The sequence below is a fragment of the Ursus americanus genome, chromosome 36 (assembly GCF_024610735.1).
Source record: "Ursus americanus isolate L20-20 chromosome 36, mUrsAme1.1.p, whole genome shotgun sequence".
Lineage (NCBI taxonomy): Eukaryota > Metazoa > Chordata > Mammalia > Carnivora > Ursidae > Ursus > Ursus americanus.
Window position 1 is genome coordinate 21,148,740 of NC_142162.1, and position 26,703 is coordinate 21,175,442.

The following is a 26,703-nucleotide window of genomic DNA, read 5'->3' on the forward strand; positions in this document are numbered from 1 at the left end:
ATTGGCCTTTTTGCTTGAACCAAGGAAAATGTAAACATGGTCAATAGAAGATTTAAACTGTTTTATATTCTTCTCCAACAGGCCCCTGGCCTGCAGGAGTGGAACAACATTTCAGTGTTATTAGGGAAATTTTGCCAAAGGAAACGGATTTTCTTATATCCTTTAAAACGGAGGCCACGGTTTAAATCTCCACGTTTGCCACTCTCGTTAGTGACAACAGTCATCGCCCCATGGAAAAGAGTGTTTTCCCATAGACCTTCTTGCGGGACAGCGAAACGCCTCAGTAAACTAAGGAAATCTCCAAGTGGGACGATTAGGAGTTCATGGGTATGGCTCCAAAGTACCGCATAATAACTGCCCCAGAGAAACTGAGACACTGTGAGAAAACCCCACATGTATTTTAGTGGGATGGATGTGAAGCATTTCAAACAAAGGTAATAATCTTTTAATAAAAAATAATGCTGGCAGTGCAGCCCGTCAGGCCCTCATAGAATATTATGAATAGTCAGAGCAAATGAATGGATACAATGAGTCTAGCAGGGGATGCTCCAGGAGTGAAAGCAAGGCGAACACCAAGGAATTGTGGGTAACAAGAAAATGAGAGTGTGCTAATGATTGATGCAGACAAGCACTGAGTAATTCCAGAGCTCACGGTCAAACAAACTGCTTGTGGCACTAATACTTGTGCCCAATTACCAATTCAGAAGGAAAATAAAAAGCAGTTTCAGTAGAGTCAGGGTGGGAAATCTCCAATTAGCACCAATTAGTGAAGTTGCTTCCTAGAATGGAATTCTGGGGACATTAAAAAAAAAAAAAAATTCTCCCAGGATGCCTGATGGAAGCATTTATTTACCAGGTGATAAAGCTCCTAGAGGATAACTTGATGAGGATTTGTGCCTAGGGGACATGCATGGAGATACTAGTTGGAACTTGCCTGCTCGATTTGACTGGTCAATCATGGGCTGTACTATTCTTCTTCTGGCATTAATAAACCTGAAACAGAACAGAGAGGCCCAATCATCCAAGGCGGTTTCGGTGCCCCGTGAGCACTTTCGCACGAACGCTGAGGAGAATACAACACGGCCAAACATCTCCTGAAAATTCTGTTTTCACTCCAAAGGCCATTTTCCCTTTTCGGGGTTCAAAAATAGTTGATGCCTCATCTCCACCGCCTCATAACCACTCCAGGTTGACTTGTGACAAAGGCTGGGGCGGGGCGGGGGGGGGGGGAGCTTTCCCTGAGAAAACGTCTCGATTAATTTGCCATCGTGCTTCTGCTTCTTGAACAAGCTGGAATCTGGTTAAAGTTCACAGGCTGGAGGATTTTTTCCCCCCTTTCCCTAAACTCCCCATCATCGGGAGACCTAGCTTCCCCTTGCAGCTGGTCATAAATGGAGACCAGGCTCTGGCACGGTGCTTTCACAAGGTATTGTTAGGTCAGCAAAGCCATCAATTAGGCTGTCTGAAGTTTTATCACCAACACAGCAGTAATAAGTGCTGGCCAGAAAGACTTCTGCTCTTCGGCAACTCCTGCAGTTTAAGCCTGTAAAGTTAGGGGTCATTTAGAGGTCAGTGCCAGCTGGGGGCGGCCTTTCCAGTCTAAGCTGGGACACCCAGGGCAGGGGTAAGGTAACTGCCAACCATAAACCCAGCCACCTTTCAACCCACTGGAAAGACCGAGCCTCAGGTACACATGGTTGATATTAGAGGCCGAGAAACGTTTTCGGATCAGGTGGTGGCTCAGTCACAGGAATGTAAAGGAGCAGCAGCCATTCCGTCTAGAAGCCTGGATCTAATTTTGTGGGAAATCCAAAAATAAGTGCCTACTTCATGTTACTTTAATGTTTAATAATGCCCATCAAATATTCATGTACAAACAGAGTAAGATGATAAGAAATCTCCTTTATTTCTCCAAATTTAATAAAAACAAAACAATTTTCTACCATTTGCGAGTTACCCTTGTCCCTGTGCATTTAACGATGCGCACTGCCCGCACGTTTGAGCTGATGTGCAGGATTCGTTGGCCGTGCATTTGGGGCGGGGGGGGGGACACGGAGGGAGGGCAGGGTGCCTAGACTATAGCTTGCAGTCCCTTAAAAATATACCCACTTACAACATGTCCCGGTATTTCCCGTTTCAAATCTTAAGTGCAGGGGGACTTAATGATTAATGAGTCCGCATGGGGCCACAGGCATGAACTGAAAACCCATTCTTTGAAATTAGCCAGAAAAATTCTAGTGCGTGTTGGCAGCTCTGCGTTCCTAAGGAGTTGAAGTCCCTTCCTAGGAGGACAGCAGCCCACACTTGTTTAGGCCTCCTGTGAGCTCTCTAGTGGGAATACAATTAGGCTAAAGGATAATAGCTGCAAGAAAAACCAAAGGAGTCTTTTGCATATGGTGTTTGTTTGCAAAACAATGAACTTCTTTATTACTTAAGCAAGTATAGCTCAGTTGTCAAAAATGCTACACCCCCTCAGGTCTGGGGTTGGGGGGGGGGGAGAAGTGACAGGCAGTGAGAGGTGAGAACAAAGGGAGAGTTGAAACTGCACATTTAATCCCACCTGGTACTTAAGTGTTACTGAGGAATATCTGACCAGATCACAACCAGATCCAGAAACATCTCTTAAATCAGGAAAGGAACTTCATTATCTACTCTTTCCCCACTGTGTTTACTGGGACCAGGGAGGGCTGACCCTCGCTTCTCACCCCCAGGAACTCTCTTTATCAGCTCAGGTTAAGACCCACTGGGAGGCTCAGGAGAGCCCGGAGAAACCTCTTCTCTCCTCCTTGGAGTTTCTAACGGAGGACACACACGGCAGAGGTCTCCCCTCTTTTTATGTGCTACTAATCCTGGTTTTGTTTTTCCAGTGGGCCAACTCTTTAGGTAAAACGAATTGCTATTTTTTCCCTTTTTAATTTCACCCTTTTACTCTTTTATTATTTACATCTGGAGGTTGTTCCCTTATTTATGTCTCTCTCCCCAGTTCCCCCAAACACTCCCTTCCTCACAGAGCTGCAAGGCATCATGGTTCTTAGTTCTCAGCAGGAGAACTCCACACTGTCTTCAAACAAATAATTACGGGGAAGGTTAGAGGTTCACTCAAAGGTCATTTCTTTGGATACTCGTCAGAATGTTTACATTAGTAAAAACGGGGTCCGCTCAAAAGGTTGTTCAATGGGGGACACACAACAATGCCGAAGATTAAAGAAGCATTCTGTGTGCTAGCCGGTCTTTATAGAGGCGCTGAACTTGGAAATGCCACTCCAGTACCACATTTTCGACTAGTTACCATGGCATGGACTGGATGTTCACTAGCAGTTATGGCGATGGCCTTTCTGCGCCCAGTTCCACTAAACAAATACGCATAGAAGCCTCTGAAGGTTTCCAACTGGTTCCTTCTACAAAGGGTCGGGGAGATTCTGCTCTTTTCACTTGGGTTCCATTTAGCGTCTCTGAATTTTTGTTCTCAAACAATGTTTTTGATCCGTAGAGCTGTATCTTGCCAGATTCATAATTCTACCACATTCTTTCAAATCACACAGAATTTTAAAAACATATGGGCCCCAATTTTTCAGACATCTCTTAACTTACAACTCCTGCCAATTGTCAACTCCCCTGATCTTAGGATATCTTTTATAAACACCGTAGATGTTGTTATAAAAATGAACAATTAATCAGTTGACTGTAAGAACAATTTAACACTAAAAAAAAAGAGATTACCCCACTGTACTGGTGATCCACAGGCCACTCGTGGAAAACATAAACAATGTACATAAAATGGAGCCACTTAATTATCGATTCAAAAAAATCAAACTAGGAGTAACTTTTATTTCTTTAGTATTACTAAGATAAAATTTCCAAAGGCAGTCTTTCCCCAAATTACATGACATGAAATTTTTTCCACTTCCTCTGATCTATATTTTAAAATGACCTTATTCAGCGCTCAAGCAGTAAACAGAATATCAAGTTTTGATTCTACTTAAAATTTGAAGAGTCTAAGTTGAGAAACAACTGATCTTCAATCTTTCAAGGTCCAAGCCCCATTCATATGGAAAAATGCAACTCACTGGTTCAAAGACAAAAGACTTGTCTTAAAAAGACTCGAAAGGTTTTTTGGATATTAAATGGGTCTTACAAAATAACATTTTGATGAGTTAAGTGTAAATGAATCAGACACATATGGATTAAGTTATCCTTGAATTTCACACGGGTTTAAAAAATAAGGGGAAAAGAGGGTCTTGGCAAAAACATTTTGGACTTTGCCAAACCCAAAACATTTGAAAAATTGCTGAAGATATCCAAGTAACCAAAATGCAGCAAGCTGCACCCAACTTTAATGAAAACCCCACAAGTTATTTCCAATTCAAAGACTGTTAAGTTTTTCATCTGTATCTGATATTAAAAATTTTTCAAAGTTTTAATGTCATCCCAGAATGATTTTGAAGTTGAGGATATATAATATACTTCTTTATCGGTATAAACAATTCAACCTGAAATGACAAAAGTCTTTTAGAAATTAAATAGCTCTTAAAAACATTCTGAAATTTGTAAAACTTGTGTGTAAAATGTGCCATATATGATAAATGCCATAAATAAAATGTGCTAGTAAGCCTAGTGCTTTATCCAGATTTCACTTAGCAAAAATTTTCATTAGCCTCATTGTGACTTTTTTTTAAGGGCTACAGATAATTCCATTAGTGACTCCTTAGGGAATGAGTACCCCCGAAGTGCACTAGTTCCATCGATTAGTATTGAACACAAACTTAGTACCCAGGCTCACACAAAGACTCTGGAGGGTATCTACTAAGACTATCTACTCTCTCACTAAATTTTACGAAAATAGAAAATGCATTAGTATGTGTGATTCTTAAAAATTATATACTGACTGTTAGCTTAAAAATAACTCAATTATCGAAATCAATTCAATGACTTTCCAAGAATCATGAGGCCTTTCTGAGTCAACTTAGAGATGAAAAAAAGAATATATTAAAAAGAATAAACCCAAGGGAGCAAAACATCATTGAAATCTCAGTCTGCTGTCTTGCTGGAGCGAGAGCTCCTGGAGACCTCCCCACCCCCAAACCCCCCCACCCCTAACAGAAGAGCCAAACTTTTCAGCTTTGCATATTTTTCTGCCACTGAAATCTGACCATCGTGGTTTTTCTTTGAAAGGTTTTTTCACTCCAAAGCATATTTCAGGTTGATAGAAGTAGGCTTAGGTGTCATTCCTGCTTGTTGGTTGATTTCTTTTCTTTTCTTTCTCCCCACCCCCCCCCCCCCCGCCCCTCTTCTTTTTAAATGACTGATAAATCCCTTCTTTCTGGTTCACTAACTTCATGCCACACCTGGTAACCAACTTCTTTAGGCAGCATTCCTTTTGTTAGAAAGTGGAGGCCTCTATGGAGTCACCTGGACGGCCACCAGCCCTAAGTTCGCTCTGAGGAGGAACCAGGACTCCCTGCAGGGGAGCTTTTCCATGGATTGGTCTGGTTCAGGAAGGGGGCTGAACTGTTGCACGAGGGATCAGATTAACTCGGAAGAGGTGTTAGAGGCCGTTTGGTGACTGGGGACCTGTTGAAAAATGAAAGAGTGCTGCTTCTCCACCTTCCCCAGCTGTGGGATTCCTCAGTGAGGGTGCCTGTTCTCGAAGCTTGCTACTGGTTGGCCCTTGAAACAAGGAAGCCTCAACCCTGACAAATCAGTTAGCAGGCTTCTTCACTGTTTTCCTTAGCTCACACAGAGAAAGCAAGTTGTTTTTTTTTTTTCTCTCTGTGCTGTGGTTATGGCTAAGAGTGGGGTTTTCTCAGTAAGATACATAAAAATGGTTCAATCGGTGAACTAAGCAAGTTTAATGTCTCTGAACATGTACTCAGGCACACGAATGACTGGGCCATGGGGCAAACGTTAAGTTTTCCACTGATGGCCAGACAAGGGGTCTTTTCTCACAGACAACTGTGAGCAAAGTAAGGTAAATGGGTGAGATTCATGGGCTGCTCAGAAGCACATTCACGGTTCATCATTTCCCTGAGCTACAGATTAATTTATAATTTGAGAGATACTAGACTTCTCTACAACTCTAAAAACACATGAACTAATGACTCATAAATTTACAATAGGAACACATGATACTAATGGGGGAATCACAAACGTCTTGCAGCTGTAGGAACGCGCCCGAGTAGTGGAATGTTCGTGCCAAACACATGAAAGGCTCTGGACCAAATCATAAAGTAGCTAATACTTTAATGACCTTCTACTATATTTTTTCAATATTCTTTTATCTAATTCTTCCCTAGAGTTAAAAGGGCTTACATAGGTTCTTTACTAAAATACCCTACTTTGGGAAAACCCTTCACTATTATTGTTCCATACTCCAGACTTCGCCACAAAACAAAGTGATGGAGAACATGGGCCCATATTCTCTGCCCTTTACTTGCTGTGTGACCTTGGGCAAGTCTGCTTACGCTTCCAGGCCTCAGTTTGTTTCCTGAGGGAAATAATAGGACAGCGGTTGAGCCCAGATTTTTTTTTTTTAAGCCCAGACTGTTTTGAGGATTAAGGGAGATGTTGTATGTAAAATCCTTGGCATAGTTCCTGACACATAGTAAGAGCTCATTAAATGCTAGCTTACACTCAAAATGCACCTATCTAAAGTCCCCTCCTAAAGAGCTCTGTTCTCTTATAGGTAATAATTAAGACTAGGTGGGTGATTATTAAGCAAATCCATGCTGATTTGAACACAGCACGGTGATAATGTGTTTTACCCTTACAAGTAGCATGTGTCCATTGTGGTCGGGTCCAGAGATCACAGCTAATTTAAATATTTTTATTTACTTATTTGACAGAGAGAGACAGTGAGAGCACAAGCAGGGAGACAGAGCGAGAGGGAGAAATAGGCTCCCCCCGAGCAGGGGAGCCCGATGCGGGACTCGATCCCAGGACCCCAGGACCATGACCTCGGCGGAAGGCAGATGCTTAACCAACTGAGCCACTCGGGCGCCCCAATCGCAGCTAATTTAAATGTGTCATGCCATGGTGGGGGATTAGACACTGGAGTAGACATCTGCTGGGGCACTGGGTAGGGGGACAAGCTATTCTGGAATCACACTCTCTAGAACGGTTCTCTACACCCCTGCAGGTCTACGTGTATTCCACGGACCAGTCACATCAACACCACCTGGAGTTTGTTCGACCTGTAGAACTCTAGTAGTCCCCACCCTGGCACTACCGAGTCTGAATCCGTATTTTACAGGATCTCCAGGTGATCTATGCACATTTAAGTTAGAGAGGCCCTGCTCTTTCTAGATCACATACCAAGTAAATGATCGTGTTCTCTTCGGAGTAAAAGAGACCTGCAGAGATCGTGTTAATCATGAAACGTAGCTATGAAAATGCACGTATTATTCTCTTAAGTTACCTCAGACCTGAACAGTCATTTGTTGCTCAAGGCAAGTGATGAAAAAATTTATAATAATTTAATTCATTTTTACTCCATCTGTACTTCCTAAAGGAAAAGTTTGGCCAATAAAATGTTTTGTGGAAACTGTTCTCTCAATCTCTCAGGGATGGATAGGAAGAAGATGGTAGAGTTTCTCTCTTCTTTTTCTTTTTTTACACGTATTTCTTTAGTGTTTGAGTTTTCCTTTCTTTTCTTTTCTTTCTTTCTCTCTCCCTCTCTCTCTCTCTTTTTAGAGAGAGTGAACATGCCTGTGCAGGTTTGGCATGGGAGGGAGAGAGGGAGAGAGAGAGAATCTGAAGCAGGCTCCACACCCAGCACGGAGCCCCACTCAGTTGGATACTTAACTGACGGTCCCCCTCCTGTTTGAGTTTTAATAATAATTGTTTTTATAATTAAAAAAATTTAAAGGTGAATTGGAGAATTTGGCATCTTTTCTGATTAAATCTTCTATGGCCAATAGGAGAGACTTTTTAATAAAAGTATTTGGGAAATTTTAAGATAGGAAATTATCTTTTATTTCCTTTATAATACCAAGCAACAATAAACACTCTTCCTAAGTATAATCAGACCTGATGGCATGAAAGAAAACATCCCAGCAGGTTATGATTTTGAAGGACTGTTACTCGCACAGAATGCCATCAGATTATTCATATGTGGCTATTTATCATGTGCTATAAAAGTGATCCTTCAAAGCTACCTGAAAGCGAGGGAGGGGAAAACACGTACACTTCCTTAGCTATTCATATCTAGGATCTATCCTCTTAGAGATAAAATGCTAAGTCAATAGACATAAGTTGTAGTATATTACCTCATCCTGTCCATGATTTATGGCAGATGGAAATCAAGAAGAAACTGAATTACTTTGGAAATTTTACTACTGCCGTTAAAATTCCAGATCTGTGGAGCGACACACCTTATGGGGCTTCTGAAAACAACTTTTTGCAGACACAGAACATCTACAACTTCATTCAGTTCTATCAGCATAAAAAGCGGGGTCATCATTTTCAAGTTACCGATTACCCGTTACCCGTTCACCTACCTAAACACGAAAGCCTGACTGCGTTTTGAAAAGTCAACCAGTCACTTGATATCAGTTACATACATTTAAGCCAATTCTCATTACGTTTCTAGTCATTTACTAATTCACTCTAAGAGGACAAGATCCCAACAAATCTAGGATCTTTTTAGCCTTCATGATCACCTTTGATTGAAGTATTAATTCTTTATCCTACTTCTCAGTGGAAACTACGTAAGCATTAACTTGCCAAAAATGCACCAAGCTGTTTAGCAGTTATGTATTAGATATGTTTGAGGAGATCAAGGTGCACTCACATGCCCTCTGCTATGGATATGTCTCTGATTAGCTTGTCATCTGCTCGAAAGAAGATGTAGGCTGATTCTCCCATACAGTCTAGCAGGCCAGCTGTTAGCTGCCTGTCAAGCCCTCAAGTGGACAAGTAGTCCAGGAGCAAAAATGTCACTCCTTTGATCTGGCAAGGAGCAGCTGCTGATTTATAGAGTAGGACTTTGTTCTTCCGTTCTATTTTACTTTCTTTCCTAAGGCAGAACCACAAAATCCAGGAGGAAAAAAAAAAAAAGGGGGCCGTTCCCAGCAACATCAACAAGCTCTGACAACTGCAACAGGGTTTTTCTTGGCCCTAACAAAGCTCTCAGGCATCTCCTTTGACGCTCACCTTTCCCCCTCGCCTCCCCCCGCACCGCCATTTTTTTGCAATGCGGTAGTTATTGTTTAATTCAGCTTCTGTAAATGGAATGGACTGTGGCCAGCAAGCCTGGGGCATAAACACACCTGTATGAAAGAAGCCTTATTGTAGCAACCATCTACAAGCAAGCTCACATGAACCACACGTTCCTGAGTTCAGAAAGAATGCTCCATTTTTCCTGACAGCAAATTTTACCCTAAGTGAGTTTCTATTTTTGGTGCCACCAACCTGTGATGCCCACATTTGAACTGTTTCCTCTCTAATAGCATTGCACTCTTTAACTCAAAGAGAGAAAAGGATTAGATTTTTTTTTAAATCTGTGAGCAAATATATCCATCAAAAATGTTTAGCCCCTGTCAATAATATCAATCATTAAAAGCTGAATTACACATCCAGAAAGCTTTTAGCAAATGCAATATCAAAGACTCCATAATGTTGATTTCATTACCACTGATTTATACTGACATAGACTTCCTGAGTAACATATAGGGGGAAAAAATCAACGACAAAATCTACATAAGCCATATGCGTTGTCATGCTAAGAATTAAGCTGGTTTCATACACAGGATCCTATTCTGAACGGATAAATCGGTCAGGTCAGAGATGCCCTGTCAACCAAGTGGAACATGAAGAAACGTGGCCTTGAGGTAAACTGTGAGAACCCATCAGCCATATGTACGCGTGTACGTGCGTGTGAACTTGTGTACGTGCGTGTGCACGTACAGGTATATATGCGTGCACGCACACACATACATGTGGCGATCAACTTTGCCAGAGATGAACACCTGGCTAGGTTTTCTGTGCTACTCTGGAGGAAAAGGTGACAAAGATATCTACATGAGAAAGAGTTATGAACTCTAGGATATTTAGCCACATAGGTCACATAGGTCAAAGACAGGAATGTTGTGGGTGGGAATGCTGAAAACAAAGGAGAAAAGAAGAATTGCTAAAAAAAAAAAAAAAAAAAAAAAAAAAATCCTTGCTCCTACATCCGTCATGCCACGCTCTGGTGTTTGCTCTCTTCTCCCCCTTTCTCACTTTCTAGGGGGAATAGAGATTTTTCTCAGCCTCATTTCTTGCTTTGTCCTATGTTGCCCTTTGGTCAGTCAGAAGTTACTAAGCACGCGCCTCCTCGCTGTTGACGGAATTGTACTGGTAAATGCTTTCTCTGGAGGGGTGTGTATCCCAGTGAGAGACTGGGTTCCAAAGTAGGGACAAAAGCAAAGGCAAGGTGTAGAGGAGTGGGGGTCACGTAAAGCCTATTTTCATCCTTTTTCCGTCCTATAAAAATTGGAATGAAATTTTTTTAAGGTCCACAGCAATCCGTACATGGGTCACGTAAAAATCTTCCACATTCTATAGTAAGCAAAACATCAGTTCAATGACAAAATATAAAGTCATATGTAAGAAGGAATTACATGTAACACATAAATATATAATTATGTGACCCTCTCTCCATATATATTTACAATTTTGAAAATGCAGTTCGTGCCTTTAAAGATTTTTACTCTTCACGCTCACAGAAAAAAACTAAAAAGCACATTTTGATAATACATAGTAATTGCAAACCAACAGTCTGCACTCGGTAAGTCAATGTGAGAGGGTCAATTTTAAAAGTCAGATGGAGGTTAATCACTGAATTCATGGAGGAGGAAAGCTGAAGCAGATTAAAAGAGCAGAGGATACTGGAGAGGAAGGGAATAAGGAAATGGCATGCACTTTCTAGAAACTAAGGCAGACAAGGGCCCATTTTGTACAAGGGGTTGAATTTCCACTGGCTCCTGGTTTTGGGAAAGTGGACTAAAGTTAAGAGACAAGCTGGTGGAAGTTCTTTCTCCCGCCCAGTTTTATTGAGATATAATTGACCTGTATCATTGCGTAAGTTTTAGGTAGAATGTGTTGGTTTGATAACCATATATATCACAAAAGGACCACCACTGGGGCATTCGCTAACACCTCCATCGTGGCATGTAGTTACCATTTCTATTTCGTGGTGAGACACTTAAGATCTACTCTCTCAGCAACATTCAAGTGCATGTACGGTGTTGCTGACTAGAGCCACCATGCCGTGGACCAGATCCCCAGCACTTACTCATCTTCCAACTAGAAGTCATACCCTTCCACCTGCCCATTCCCCCCACACTAGTGAACGTTCTCGAGTGACCAGCTGAATCCCTGAAATTCCTAAAGAGTGGAATGATAACACAAAATATGGTGCTTGAGGAGCTATGCTGATGAGAGGGTAGAAACTGAGAAGGTAGAAAGGTCTAATCCAAGCAGGAGACGGAGATGAAGTGAACGCAGATTAAAGCGGTAGAGGTGAAAAGGAAGTGGGACCGGTTGCGTGGAGGGCTGCTGAGGAATTCTGCAAAGAATTACAAGTCGGAAAGCTATTAAGAGCGTAAACCTGAGCATCTGTCTTTGGTATGGCATGGCGTACAGCTGACGAAACTTGGAAATTCAGAAGGAGTGCCTATTTGAGGTGAGGAGAGGCAAACTCAACTTTCCGAATGTCACCTTTGAGTGGAGAGTGGGACTCAGGCTGAGAAGCTACGCAGGCCCCCAAGACAAAGGACAAAAGAAGAGTGAAGGGTTGGAAAGAAAACAACTTTACTTCCAAATCCTCTCATCTCTTCAAAACTCCAAAGCTACATGAGTATTCCAGAGTTGCGTCAACAAGTGTAAGAAACTGCCTGGCTGCCTCTAAAAATTACTTCCTTTTCATATATCTTCCAGATTTCACAAAGTCTATCTAATAATGGCTGGCCGAGTCAATTGTCAGTAAAAACCTCTGCAGCCCGGGCCTTTCTATGAGATCTAGTTTGCTTTTTCTTCTACTTCTGAGATAATCTGTGTGACCAGATGTAGAGGCCAATGGTAATAACACACCGGCCACCCTGTGTGCAGAAGTTGTGTTCCACTCCACACTTAATAAGGATAAGTTTAAGTGATAGAATTTACGAGAGAGTTTTAAAAACTGAATATGAGAAAATACATATAGGACACAGTATGTTTTTAAGCAATAGCATAAGACAATCAGGGGTAGGTTTCCTCTAGGTAGTGACAACTAATTTAGAAGAGAATTGATAGGACAAAGTGTTACATTTAGAAGGGACTCCATTAAGTGTGATGGCTTCCAAATTGTGTCCTCCTCTCAAACCATATTTTTCTTTTTAAATGGCCTTTTAAGGTGAAAAATACAGCACTTCACCCAAAATGGTGTGGAAACAAATGGTTCTCAAGTCTCTATTCTTCATCTCAGGCCAAACCACCCCAACACCAGCAATCTAAAGCCCCTTGGTGCTTGGAGAGAAGGTGCTATGCATGTGAATGTGCCCGTGGCTCTTTCATTTGTCTGTGGGGCTCCTTTTTCTAAAGCAGCAGGGGAAACTTCAGAAAACCAGCTTGTCATGCCAGAAGTGTTTGGATGGGCCAGGCTCTTATCCTTCTTTCAATTCTCCTGCTGGTTTCAAAGAAAGGATGTGGCAGAAGACACATGCAGAAGGTGGCAACATTCTTAAGGCCCTTTATCAATACCACTGCTTTCTTTAAATTGTAGCTTGGTCTCTTGTTTGAGAGGCTGAGATTTTAGCACTTTTAAAGGGAACCATAAGTGAGAAATCTCCTAGGTGTTAAGCTTTGGAGTGGCTTCAACCCAAAATACGAAAAAATGAGATTAAAACACAGAAAGTCAAGTAATATTAAGAGAGATCCAACAAACAAAATATCATAAATATGCATATATGTTTCAGTCTTTCTGTTTAAACCAAATGCTATTTAACCAGTTTATGTCGGCATCTAGTACAGGTGCCAAAGGAATAAAAAATCAAAAATCTGAAAAATTTTAAAGCCGCTTAAAATAAGCTATGATTCTAACAGCTATATATTTAACAATAATGTTTAAAAATTACTAAAACCTACCCCATTGTGTCAAGAAGCAAAAAAAAATCTATTTATGAACAGAACTTAATGACTTCATGTTTATGATGTTCAAATATCAAAGACCAAATTCCAAATAAAATTTCCTGCTTTTCTTAATTACCAATTAAACATCTTTCACTTTGACTTGACAGCCAGGTAGCATTCTCTATCTTCTCCAGAGATGTATATGCAATCTTTCCAATGTGACGGTATTATTACCCACAAAATTTTTAGCATCATCCCGTAATCATAAGAGACATAAAATATATCTTTATAAACCACAAGAGACTTAGCAAACCAGCAGTTATGCCGCATCTGCTTTAGTCCTTAAATATTTTAGCTTTAGAGGGTTAGTTAGCGGATCCCCCCCACCCCGATTTGCAGAGAAATAAAGACATCAACCTCTGATTCTGACATTCCACACAAAGCGATAATCTCCAATAGACAAAGACACAAACACATTGTACTGCAATTTGAAAGAATTTTAGAGCACATTCATATTTCACATCTATCAGAATTTCCCCTAAAGTGGTTTAATTTAACTATGAGAAATAAAAATGATGGCATTTAAATTATCTCCATTTTCACAATAAAGATAAAGTAACATCACTGTCTATCCAAAAATAATTTAATTTAGAAATTGGTTTAAGTGCCACAGATTCTGACTTTGGAGTCACGTAATGTACAAATAAACAAAAAGGCAATTGACAAGTATAAAGTGGGGTGCCTGGCTCAGTCAGAAGAGCATGGGACTCTTGATCTTGGAGTCGTGAATTTGAGCCCCATGTCGAGTGTAGAGATTACTTAAAATAAATAAACTTTAAAAAATAAGTACAGGCACACCTGGGTGGCTCAGTCAGTTAAACATCTGCCTTCGGCTCAGGTCATGATCCCAGGGTCTTGGGATCGAGCCCCGCATCGGGCTCCCTGCTCAGCAGGGAGTCTGTTTCTCCTTATCCCTCTGCTGCTCCCCCTGCTTACTCTCTCTCTCTCTGTCAAATAAATAAATAAATAAATAAATAAATAAATAAATAAATAAAATCTTAAAAAAAAATAAAAAGTAAGCATAAAGTTAATATGCCAACTAACCAGGAACACACTATCCCTTCTGTCTGGGCTGGCCTTTCTCCCATGGCCATCTGGTCAACATACCCTCCAAAATTCTCTTCAGAGAACATCTCTTTGAGGTAACTTCCCTGATTCCACAGTCTGAGTAGGAAGCACCTATCTAATATGTCCATCACAGCATTTATTCAATACCATGATCACGACTTACTTGTCCAGCTTCCCACCAGATAGCCTCAGAGAGCAGGGACCACATCTCAATTCTGTATTATTGAGTCTGTGTCAAGAATATAGTACATCCTCAATAAAATGTTTGGCCAACAAATAACTGAGTGTATGAAAATAGGGTTCCTCCACCTTGGAAATAACGTAGAATTAAGAATGTAAGAGCTTGTAGGAATTTTCTTATCCTCGTTTTGCAACTGGCATAGCTGAATCCCTGAGGAGCTAGGATGGGAAAGAACTCTGGCTTCCTGGCTCTGGTCTGGTTACCTTTGCATTCAGAAACAACTAAAGACACAGAGCAGAGGCATTAGTTTAAAGGTGTGAATCCATCTGGGCATTAGAGACGCCAGTCATATCTTCCATGGAGGGTAAAGGAAGAGAAGGACTTGATTTGGCAGAAAGTAAGCATCAGACTTTTCCAGGCTGGGGAACAGATGATATAGTTATATTGGAGCCTGATAAATCTGGTTGACTTGAGAAGAGAGAATAAGCTGAGAGTAATGGAAACCGAAGTCAGTGAACTTTTATGCAGTACGTGTGTGTGTATTGGTGTTGGGACAGGAATAGTGAGTAGGAAATGAAGGAGAAAGATTTGTGAGATTCAGAAAGTAAAGGACAGTAGAAAACTTCCTTAAAAGAGATTCTTTTTTAAAATATTTTTCTAAGGAAGTTTTCCCCAAATTGTGCTCTGAGGGGTATTAGCATCAGTGTTTCTCCAAAATAGGGCTGGTGGGGCAAATAAATGTCAGGAACAATATGAAGGGAACCAAATGAATGCTTGGTGTCGCTGCTCAGGCTATGCCACAGCCTGTCATAGGCTTAAATATATTCTAAATCTCCAAGAAGGAATTACGGTACAAATCAATTTCTAACTTTATTAAGATTTTAGGGGCACTGGGGTTCCAAGAATTTGAAAAAAAAAATGAAGCAGGATTCTGGTTTTCAACCAAAATTGTATCTTGAAACAATTCATTAACAATTTGTCAAACAATCCATTGAATAGGATTTGTCAATTATTCTACTAAAGGATTTCCATGGTCATATTTTCCCAGGTCAGACTCTAGAGACAGAGAAGCATTTCTTGGGTTCTTCTTTTGTATCTTAACTGTTCACAATCCCACCCCCAAAATTACAAAACCTGACTACTCCGTAGAACTTTGACCCCCCAGGATGTGGAAAACGGGGTTTAGAAATGGGGCTGGAAAATGTTCTTAAGAACTTTCCTATCTCAAAGACAATTGAATCATTAGACGTTGATTTTAGGCTGGGCTGTTTTCTCTAACCTTTCCCATTTCCTATTTTCCGCATATTTCCTCAATGACCTATTATAAAAACAACAGCTATTATTTAGTATTTGGCTCTATATGCCTAAAATTTCTGCTTCGGAATGATTTTTAGACACCGAAGATGAGTCTCAAGCCTAAGATCACTTTCCTTTCGGCAACACCGTCTGCATCTTTCCTGAATCGGAAGTGGGACGGGGCTGCGGCCACGTGACGTCAGCGTGCCAGCCACGAGTGTGGGAGACTTACGCGTATGAAGGGCGGAGACGGGGAGGAGAGAAACGGAGAGGAGATGGTGGGGGGCGGGATGTTAAGGGGAAGAAAGGAGAAAGCGACAGGAAGAGAGGAAGTGCTGCTTTGGATAAAGTACATCGACAGACGTCAAGTGCTCCTCCCTCCCCTCCCCCTGGCGATGCTACGTCTTGTTTACTGAGCGTACAAGTACGAAAAATCCGCTTTTACTTAGAACTGTGTTAAACACCACCTGCCTGCCCTCTGAACCTTGCTGTCCTGGGATGAGGTCAGCCCGGCGAAGGGCTCCAGTTCCATAAGCAATCCTGTCATTCAGGCTAACAGCAGTGATTCACTCACAGGAGGCAAAAATGACTCAATTGTTGGGCTTTATTGACTCCAGGGAGCACAGCTACTCTATCATTACCATGGAGTGCAAACACCCTGAGCTCTGTTTTGGTCCACTTAAAATTACTATTTGCTGTGAAGGATTGGCAAAGCAATTCTTAAAATGATGGGCGTGAAAGTCAGGCGAGCGCCATTATGGGCTTTTCCTTCCGTTTAAGCAGAAGGAAGCAGAGGAGGACTTGTTCGGAGCCTGACCCACTTCTGTAACCTTTTGTTCACTTTGCTGTATTAACATATATTAACCGGAGATATAAGCCCCAGGGGGGATAACAGCCTCATGACCAAATTATGCTTCCATTTTCATGGGTAACCTCTCCTTGGGTGGAAATTAAACCCCAATATAAATACATTTTAGGTCCATACAGAATTGAGGAGGAATGCCAAAAAACAAACGCTGAACAACAGTCCTACAAAGACCACGACAACGACGGAGGGGTCGGGAAAATTATACACTAGAGGAACTATTTGAAAAACCAAATAAATTTAATTAAATAAGTTACAAAATTATTTTCCCCGTCTCTTATCTACTCCCCTTGGTTAATATCCATGACATACTGATGTTGCATAATTGCGCTCATGGAATGCTGCAGCTCGGAGCCATAATGAGCTGCCTTTGCACAAAGGCAGCAAAAGTGGTTTCCCTACAGAGTTATCTTCTCAATTATTTATACTTGCAACACTTTCACATAATGGCAGTTTTAAAATCAAACAAACAAAGCAAACTGTACAATAAAGGAAGGAGACAAGAAGGTGCAGGGACCTTTTCCTCTCTCTTTTGAACACCAGAAGGGAAAGGCACGCCACATAAAGTCAACTGAATTTGGTTCCTCAAAGTCTCAGGGGCCTTGCGCCCAGACAACATCAAAGCCTCTGAGATTGCCACCTTGCTGAGGGATTAAACAAGCCCCTGCATACCTGCGTTGCTTTTAATCTGTCATATCCAAATATATAAAGGAATGCAAACTTTATTTTTTTCCTTTTACAACTTTGTCTTTGAAAATTCCTAACAAGAAGACTTGACCCCCACCTCTACTCCTGGGGGGGAGAAAGGTGCTAACGTGTCAAAATGATGTCGGTGTAAACAGAAAATGGCCCCCAGGCTGTGGAGGGCCTTGCTAGTTTTTATGATGTTTGTTTCCACTGTCCACACCTCAGAAACCCAGACGCAAAAGGGGAAAAAGCTACCTTGTGGTTTATGTTACACAGGAGTACACAAAATAAGACAAATGGTATGTTTTAACATGAAGGTAACATTTAATGTTATTTCTAATATTTAATTTTGGAATCGCTTTGAAATGCACTGTCTACATCAAGCTCTGATGGACTTTGTTCCTCGCACTGAGCTCTATAGCCTGGTCAGAGTAGATGCTTAATAAAAATGTTAGCTAGGTTATTTTTCCAAGTTAATCCATAGATGTGATTGAGGAGCTTGTATTTTAAGAAACTAAAAGTCAACTTTTGACCAGACATATACTTTGGATCTGCATAAAACCTATATTTCATGTAAGGCTCTCCATTAAACGAGCATAGGCTTCAGCCTTCGGGAGGTGGTTACCATTTTGAAGAGTTGTTCCTCATCAAATAATGACCACTCACATATCTGTGACTGAAGAGACTCACTGGCAATGCCAGGGAAACACAGCCTTAATATCACCGAGTAGCCATTTCCCAGTAACAAAATGTTAAAGCAACGATTTCCTTAAAGTCCTGCAGGGAAAGATTATAAAGACAAAGCGAAAGTATGATAATTTTAAACGCCTCAAAATTTGTCTCTTGCAATATGCCTTCACGCTCATACACTGAATGCACACACACAGACTCATTTTTCATTAAGGGTACTCTTTGACTTTAAATCTCCCTTGACTTGACAATTTAAAACAAAAACCAAAAAAACCTTAAGGAGATTTTTTTTTTTTCTTTGCAAGCACACAAGAAGGATCAGAAGGAAAAAAACAAATATATCATACTGAAAGGAAATCAGACCATGACCCATAACCCACCTGAGGACAGGCTGTGGGTGGGGTTGTCAGAGTTGGGACTGAGTTGGGATCCACCATACTGTTTTGCTTTGCCCCAGGAATTAAATGGACTGGATAGTGCATTGTGGCCACTGGCTACTTCTTAATGCTCTTCTTAGCCTTGGAGAGCTAGGGTTGAGACGTATTTTGTTGCCTACTTCCTTTCTTCCTTCTTCCTGTTCTCACCTCCAAGGCCAAAGCACTTGATGGTGTGCTGGGAGCTGAGAGATGGTGACCCAATTCTAACTACACCCCATTACTTGGCCTCCCAGCAGCACTAGCCACCTTTAATACCGAAAATGATCTTTCCAAGTGTGTCCATGTGTGATAAAAGATAAGGGTGATACCAGGAAAATGCAGATGATGGTAAGAAAACTCTTGTGCCAGATTAAAAACACATCCTTGCTGTAGGCAAATATAAACCCGAGTGAACGCTGATGTACTGCAAATACACCCTATGCTGGGCATAACGTGCTTTTCAAAGACACTGATGCAATGACTAGGATGTAATTAATCTGTATGTGAGACATTAGTTAAATGTTGAGGGCTAGAAGAGAGTTGGGTAGTTTTTGTAATTTGGAATATGGGCAAGTTCCGAAGGGAAAACTCAAGATTCTGTGAATGGGCTTCAGTTCATTTGAAAAGCACTCTTCTGGCAGTCAAAACCGATTTAAATGTCAGTAGATTATGGGTGGAAGTGAGCTGGTTTGGAGAGTAAAACCAAAAGCTGGCTGGGCCTTGAGAGGGTGTGACTCTCATCCCCGTGAGGGTCCCACTGATGGGACAGAAATTGCTATCAGCGGCTTGAGGGTAATAATATTACAGGGCCCTCAATTCCCAAATGTGACAGATTCGTCAGAAACCTTAACCTCTATTTTTTGCAGCTTTCCTCAACCACAGCAACAGATTTTCTCTTAGTAGAACAGCCAATTAACCAAGCATTTAAAAACCCACAAATCTATATCAATGGCTTTGCAAGACAAAAAGAAAGATGTGTGAAGTAAACACTTAATCATTGTAAAACACCCTGATCCAGGATGTTCAAGAGCCAAATAAGTTGAAACAGGTTATGGTTGAAAAAATTAATTTGAAAAAAAAATCAGAAGAAATGACATTTTTTCTCTCTCTTCCTGCAAGCAACCCATAGATTGGCTTTTACGTTTTAGTTCACAGAGACCCGTCCTTCAGTTTACCCTTGACTAGTGGCAAATCTGATAAGGGTTGGCACAAATATGCTGAGCCTGGTTTACAATTTGTTTTGCAACTTCCCTTCCCAGATAAACATAATCCCAGTACAACTTCTAAAAAAAAAAAAAAAGTTGGGTTTACTTGTCCTGTGCTTACAGATTTTTTTTCTTCTAAATGTTCCCTCAGGATGCTGGCTTGCAACCTAAAAAAGGCTTGGATTTCAGCTTCAGTCTCCAAGGTATTCTACTGTTCAGCCGGGCCGTGTGCTAGGAGGGAGGCTCTCTACCTTGCTGATTTAATTAACAGGATTCTTTTCATTATTATGGGGATTTAGTTTCTTCTTGCCTTTCAGTGTTTGAGAAACAGTGATTTATGCTTTATATTTTGAAGGAAAATTTATTGTTCTTTGACAGCTGAGGCTCAGTAAATTCCCAGCACCGAAGGGACCCCAGGGAGGTGTCACAGTTGCCCTTCCCTGCCCACCTAAATGCTGTCATATCAAGGGCCCCTCCAGAAGTGAGAAGAGCCATCAGCTGTTCAATGCCCATCCCACTCCTCCTCCCTCTGATAATTATACCAGCAGGGGTTGGCCCATTCCCATTTATGGGATTATTAGTATTAGTAGGTTGATCAGTAACTATGAATAACTGATTCATTTAAGTGAAGCAAACAGTCCATGAATCTTTGGATTGGATCTAATCTCTTAACTAAACGCAACGCGCTGAATTCAGTGGTAGACCGGCTATACTTACTATGATGACCACGGCTAGACCCAAAATCGGGACGAACGTTCTAAATAGGAGTATGCATATGGGGGCAATACAAAGGCACCTGAAGTTAGTGCTGCAGAAAATCTGTCATAGTCATCACAGCTCTCTTGGATTCCCGCTCTTCTAAGCTACACAGTCATCAAATTCTGACTTGGAGAAAGAGTGAAACACGTAGTGAAAACTCTCGAAGACTCCTAGCAAATTCACACTTTAGGTGAAAAACTTTAGGCATCAATTTCCCCTATAACCCAAAGCTCCTTTTCTAAGAGGGCTTTACGACGTACCTTCATTCACATTACTGTAATGAACATTTATGGAGCTAGGCGCTAAACACGGCCCACATGTGCCCTCTTATTTAATTCTCACAAAAACCTTATGGAGCAAGGAATACTATCAACATTCCCACTTTATGGTTGGGGAAACTGAGATTTAGCGAAGTCCAATAATATGCACAATACAATGTTAGGAAGCGGCACAGGTGGGACTCAGGTCCGGGTGTTTTCTGACTTGATGTGTCGTCCACGGACAGGTTACGCTGCCTTTCCAGCATGTATATACTGGCAGTGAGAAAAAAGAGTTAGGCTGAACGGTGTTCCCTCCCCAGACTTATATGTTGAATTCCAGTCCCCACTACCTCAGAATGTAACCATGCTTGGAGATAAGGTCTTTAAAGAGGTAAGTTAAAATGAAGCCATCAGGGTGAGTCTCTAGTCCAATATGACTGGCGTCCTTCTAAGAGGAGGAAGAGGCACCAGGGAGGCAGGCACACAGAGGAAAAACCGCGTGAGGACACACAGAGAAGGCAGCCAGGGGAAAGCCAAGGATGCAGGCCTCTGAAGAAACCAAACCTGCTGACATCTTGATCTTGGACTGCCAGGCCCCAAAACTGTTAGAAAACGGATTTCTGTTGTTTGAGTCACCAAGTCTGTGGCATTTTGTTAGGGCAGCCCTAGCAAGCTCATGTGGGAAGTGACGGGGAAACAGGGGCTGGAAGAAAAGCAGAAACCAAACTTCTGATTTGGGAAGATGGCCGCTTCCTCTCCAGAATCACTGGAGACGCCCTACCATCATTGGCGGCACTGGCTCCTCTCCACCTCACATACACCTATGGCTAGCCCTTGTTTTCCATGAAAAAACTAAGCAAAAGTTGTAGAATGGCAAATGGGATGGCTAAGGCAATGGGGACAGAGTTCTGAGAAGAAAGCCATCTTAGGTGTGAGAAAGGCGGTGCTTTTCAGTCAGAGAAGGGGAAAGGCAGAGGGCTGGTGAAGTGGGTGGAGAGAGTTTTGGAGTTATCTAGACGAGCTGCTTGAGCACAAGCCACACACACACACACACACACACACACACACACACACACAGTTTGGGGCTAGGAAATTAGGAATAGCTGGGATCACTTTTACTGTCTTCTCAGAAGGGGCCTGCAGCTGGAAATGTCCTGGAACCAGGGAACATCTCGAGAACAGCCTGACACCAAGGTCGCTTTGTACTAATAGATTCTTTATCTGGTATCTCCCCGTCAGGCAGGAAAAGGGAGGCAGGTTGTGGACCCAACACATCAAATGGAGCCTTGGAAATTACTTAATTTCTAGACCAGGACTTTTAACTTATCTAGACTCATTCATTCTCTAATAGGTTCTAAGGAAGAATAAAGGAAAAATAAAGTTGCATATAATTTTATTGTGGTTAGCATTTTCAGAATCTTTAAAATCTAGGGAAATGAGTGTGGGAATGTGGTCCAGCTAGCAAAGACAAAATAAGCCACCACTCTGAAACGGACTCAACAGGTCCAAACTAATTTTCTCATTCATCAGGTCTGCAGGGTTATTTGAGAGTTGTGCTTTCAAAATTTGAATTCTCTTTGTTTATTCAGCCTGTCTATCAGGATTCCCAAATTCAGAGCATAATTCTGTCCTAAAAATCCAGGCTTCTCAAATTTTCCCACAAAGAAAATCTTCAACAGATCTTTATCTTTAACCATACGCTAAGGAAACACCTGGGTAAAATGCTAGCCACCAAATCATCATCATACCGAATATAACAAAAAAATTTTGGGTCAGTGAAAGAAGAAAGCAAGAGAACACGTGAAGAAAACTAACACAATGGTGAAAAGTTCATACCGTAGACATAACTAGGATTTCCTGCGGGAGCTTCTCCTTGCCTGTCTCATCTCTACGCCACCTGTAATGAATCCCATTCCCCTTACGCACGTGGTGCATTTTCCCTTCCAACAGTCTCCTGGAGCTCCTATTTTATCTCCTTTCTTATAGTTACGGTCTTTGACTATTTGCAGAAATTCTAGAAGATACAATTGTTAATCCCCTTGAACAAATATTTACCCAGTGGCTGCTGCCTATTGGCATTGTACTGAGGGCCTTAGGAGAAGGCACACAAAAGAAGAACTTGTAGGAGAGGCCATATTTGCCAAAGGGAACAAGGCACTCGATTTGAGATTAATTTCATGCCTTACAGATCCCCTAATTTAATTGGAGAAATAAGACCTACACCTATCCATCAATCTGTTAGGTTTTGTGTGATGATAGAAACAGTACAATTTAATGGAATGAGCACGGGCTTTAGAGACTTGGGTTTAAACCCCAGCTATATTGCTGTCTGTGTGGTTTTGGACAAGTTCTCTAACCTTTCTATGTCTTATTATCCTCAACTGTAAATGAGAATAAATTGTATGACCTACTTCAAAGGGTTGCCCTGAGGATGAAATGTTAAGGCCAATATATATTGGAAAGGCATCAGAACAGCATCTGAGAATTAAAAGGAAAAATATTTAAATTGTTCTAAAATAAATTTCCAATGTTTATAATCCTCCAAACACTGCAAGACACACCCAGATGAAGAAAATTCCGTCTTGCTCTCAGAAAGCTTAAAGTTGAGCAGTGAAGAGATGGCCGTGCTCCAAGATAAAGAAGTCTCAATGGCAGGAGAGTGCTCACAGGTGTACAGAGAGGATGGATATTATAGGGGTAAGAGTGGGAGGAGGACAGGAGGCTTTGGGCTTCTCTTAAAGGATTCTGCTAAGTGGCAATGGGAAGGACAGAAGGAGGCAGAACGTACCACATAGAGGTAACTACACAGAGACTGCAAGTACTTCTAGCTAACATGCTTAGTGTAAAAGATGCTAGACTGAAGTTAGAGATAGATTTAAATCCTACTTTGCAATGGGTTACCTATTTGACCTCTCTGATTTCACTGTTTCTCATTTGTAGAACGGAGAGAACACATACCTCATAAATGCATTGTAAATATTAAGGATTAACTACATAGGTGACACATTTGAAATACGATACATTTTTAGTATATTTTTTAAATCTTTTTTTAAGTTTATTTTTTTTAGTAATCTCTACGCCCAGCGTGGGGCTTGAACTCATGACCCCAAGATCAAGTGTTGCATGCTCTTCTGACTGAGCCAGCAAGGCACCCTGATATTTTTTAAATCTTAGAGTAATTAGAAAATCTTTCAATATTGCCAGAAGTCTAATTATTTTCTAGGTTATGTGTACAGCGGCCTGATCATATCACTTATTTCTAGTATCACGTAAACTCTGGAGCATGAGCTCCAAAGTTTGTGTTATTAACTTGCACTTAGTCACTGTTTTACATAGAATAAACCACCATTGGAATCTCAGTGGAACAAAGTAAATAATAAGGGAGATAACTTGAATTTTCAGTTATTTTGTTAGGTTTTATCTTTCAGGGCATTTTATTTGTCTCTCTACACTGGGACAGATAAACATAAATGCAATAGGTGGACCTCTGTTCAGAGTTGACAAACTATTCTTTTAAATATTTAGGCATATAAGAAAAACATACTCATTCTATCCATAGTTCCTTGAAGTCAAGGACAATGGAAGCCAAAATAGCTAGTGTTCGGAGCATGGGTATTGTTGCTGAAATAAGAAGAAGAAGTGGGGGCTGGAGATTAAAGTCCCAGAAACACGTAGCAATCTATACCTTTCTTCTACAGCCACTTCTTTTGATTCTCAGAAGTCTTAGAAGGTGAGGGCGAGGATGAGGCAGAACCTGTGTTGTTGACTAAAGCAGATCTGCTGAAACTCCATTACCTGGAGCACATGGGGGATGGTTCTAGAGATGGAGCAGAAATGTGGTAAAAAGACCTCCATGCTGACTTTTGGCAGATGAAGCTCTCTTATTCCTCATTTTCACCACATGAACAAAGTAGAAATACCATCTTGACCTAGTTGACAAGGGATACATTCTCAGACACTCCTGTGTTCTGATGGTAAAAATAATTAATAAATTACATGCTAATCAAGTCCTTCATTTAAACAAAGAGAAAGTTTCTGCAGAAGGTACATGGAATCGTGTCGTTCTGCATCTTGTACCTACAGTGGAACTGATGGATCCGACATACACAACTGGAGGTTCAGAATTAACCTAGACTCAGGGCTGGAGTGTAGCACAGGATTCTGTCTTCTGTTGGTAAAAGCATCCTTCGAAGGTTTAGAAAAGTCAGGAAAAAAACTCCTGTGGTTCAGTTTCAATCCGAAAGAGCCAAATAAATCTAGTAAATTTTCTATTCATTAATCAAAAATGGTCTATAAAGTTCTCTAGGATGCAACCCCTGTAGAATGGATTTTTAACGAGATGTTTGCCCTGGTGATAGGTATCACCAAGAAAAGATGTCCTGCGATGCCTGTGAAATATGAAGGATTGACTCAAAGAATTCTATGTACCTCCATGAATTATCTCAATCGTAGGGCCAAAAGGAGGAGCATGGACAATGACAAGAGAGATGATCAGTTCCAACAGCACATGACGTGGAAACACACATTCTGCTCAAGAATAGTCGCTTGCCTTGTTTCCGAAGTCATTAACTAAACCCCAGACTCCTGATACTGTAGACTATTTTCTGTGGTTTAGATCATTTCAAGGACTTGATCATCACAACACTTTCAAAGGAAAAACAAAAACAAAAAACCCAACAAAGCTCTTAGTCTCTTACTTTAACTCATGGAGTTCACAGTTGCTTTTGCCTCACTGTCTTTGTCTTTCTACTCTTGACCCACAGTGGGAAAGAATATGGTTCACCCAAAGCATGCTCCCACCTTTCAGGCTGTTCCCATGGATATTTCAGCGCCGCTTAGCAATAACTCCAAACTTAATACCCTGTGAAGACCGATAGACCAGTGACCTAGCACGGCTGAAAAAAAAGAAATTTGAATGGTCCTGCCAAGCAGAATACAGCACTACAACATGTTGTAAGGAACACAGACTCCAGTACTGATTGGAGAGCAGAGGGAAAAGCAGCTATACAGAGAAACCAAAGAAAGCAAAATGGAAATTAAAAATGGACTTAGTTTGTCCTGAAGAGTGAGGGCTCAGTCGTGGGAAATCCCCCCCTCAAAGGTCAGGAAAGGAAAGATATTCTCAGAATATCCAAAGAGGCCCATGGTCACCGATGTGGACTACAATGGAAATGAACATTTTTGGCCGAGGAATATCCTTTTCTTCGGACAAAGCTGCCTCCATTATCTTCAATAATTTCACTGAGCTCTTGCCACAGGATAATAGAGCATATGGAAAAGAATCTGAAGGTGTCCAAGAGAGACCCTTGGGGTCAGAGTCACCTCTTGAAGGTCTGGCCCTGGGCTGAAGCTTAGGAGTTCTGCAACAGTGAATAAGCCACCAAACCTTGAAGAGCCTGACTGCCTCACTTGTAAAAGCGGAATAATTATTTAAACCTTGTTGACTTCACAGGGCTGATGCAAGAATCAAATGGGACAGCGTAGACAACAAGTGCCTTGAAAACTGTAAAGGGCTATAAAATAGAAGGTGGTGTGGCACAGAGGTATTTCATTAAGGAATCCAAAGCTCTTTTTTTCTTTTCTAACCTCATTGTACATCATAATTCCTGTTATCCCTTCTTATTTTTTTGAATGTCCAGTTTTACGAGAGTTCATTTAAAAGGGCAGAAACAAACACCATAAACCTAAAGGAATAGAGTTTGATTTTGTTTTCTTTTCTCTCATTAATATTCTGTATCAAATTGTGAAAAATCGCTTTGGGAACCTCAATTTTTCTCATCTTTGTAATGAATAAAGTGTAACTTTCCAGGTAATGTTTTATATTATTTAGAAGAAAGTCTCCTGAAATATACATCTTTCCTTAATAAAATCTGAAATTATTAAAGTCCTCCAAAAATGAACAAAAAGAAATACCCCCAAACAGTATTTATTCTTAGGAGTTGTTAAGTCTCCTTACCAATAATATGTCAAACAATTCTATCTGCAGCAATTGATGGAAAAGAAGCTGCCCATAGAAATACAAAAGGCATTCGGTTGCTGGAAGGTACCAAAGGTACTTGTAAAGTCAGCTGGATTAAGGCCAATATACAATAAATCAAGTATGAAACAACCACAGAATCGCAGTTTGCCA

General features: G+C 41.1%; 1 protein-coding gene across 7 annotated transcripts in view; it reads right to left on the reverse strand.

Annotated features, from left to right (window-relative positions):
- MEIS2 (Meis homeobox 2) overlaps positions 1-26,703 on the reverse strand; it is a 203,340-nt gene that overhangs the window by 4,661 nt on the left and 171,976 nt on the right. For all 7 annotated transcript variants that reach the window (XM_045815996.2, XM_045816003.2, XM_087859294.1 and 4 more), the window contains exon 10: positions 935-993. In XM_045815996.2, the coding sequence (XP_045671952.1) occupies positions 935-993 (59 nt within the window). The remainder of the gene's footprint in view (positions 1-934; positions 994-26,703) is intronic.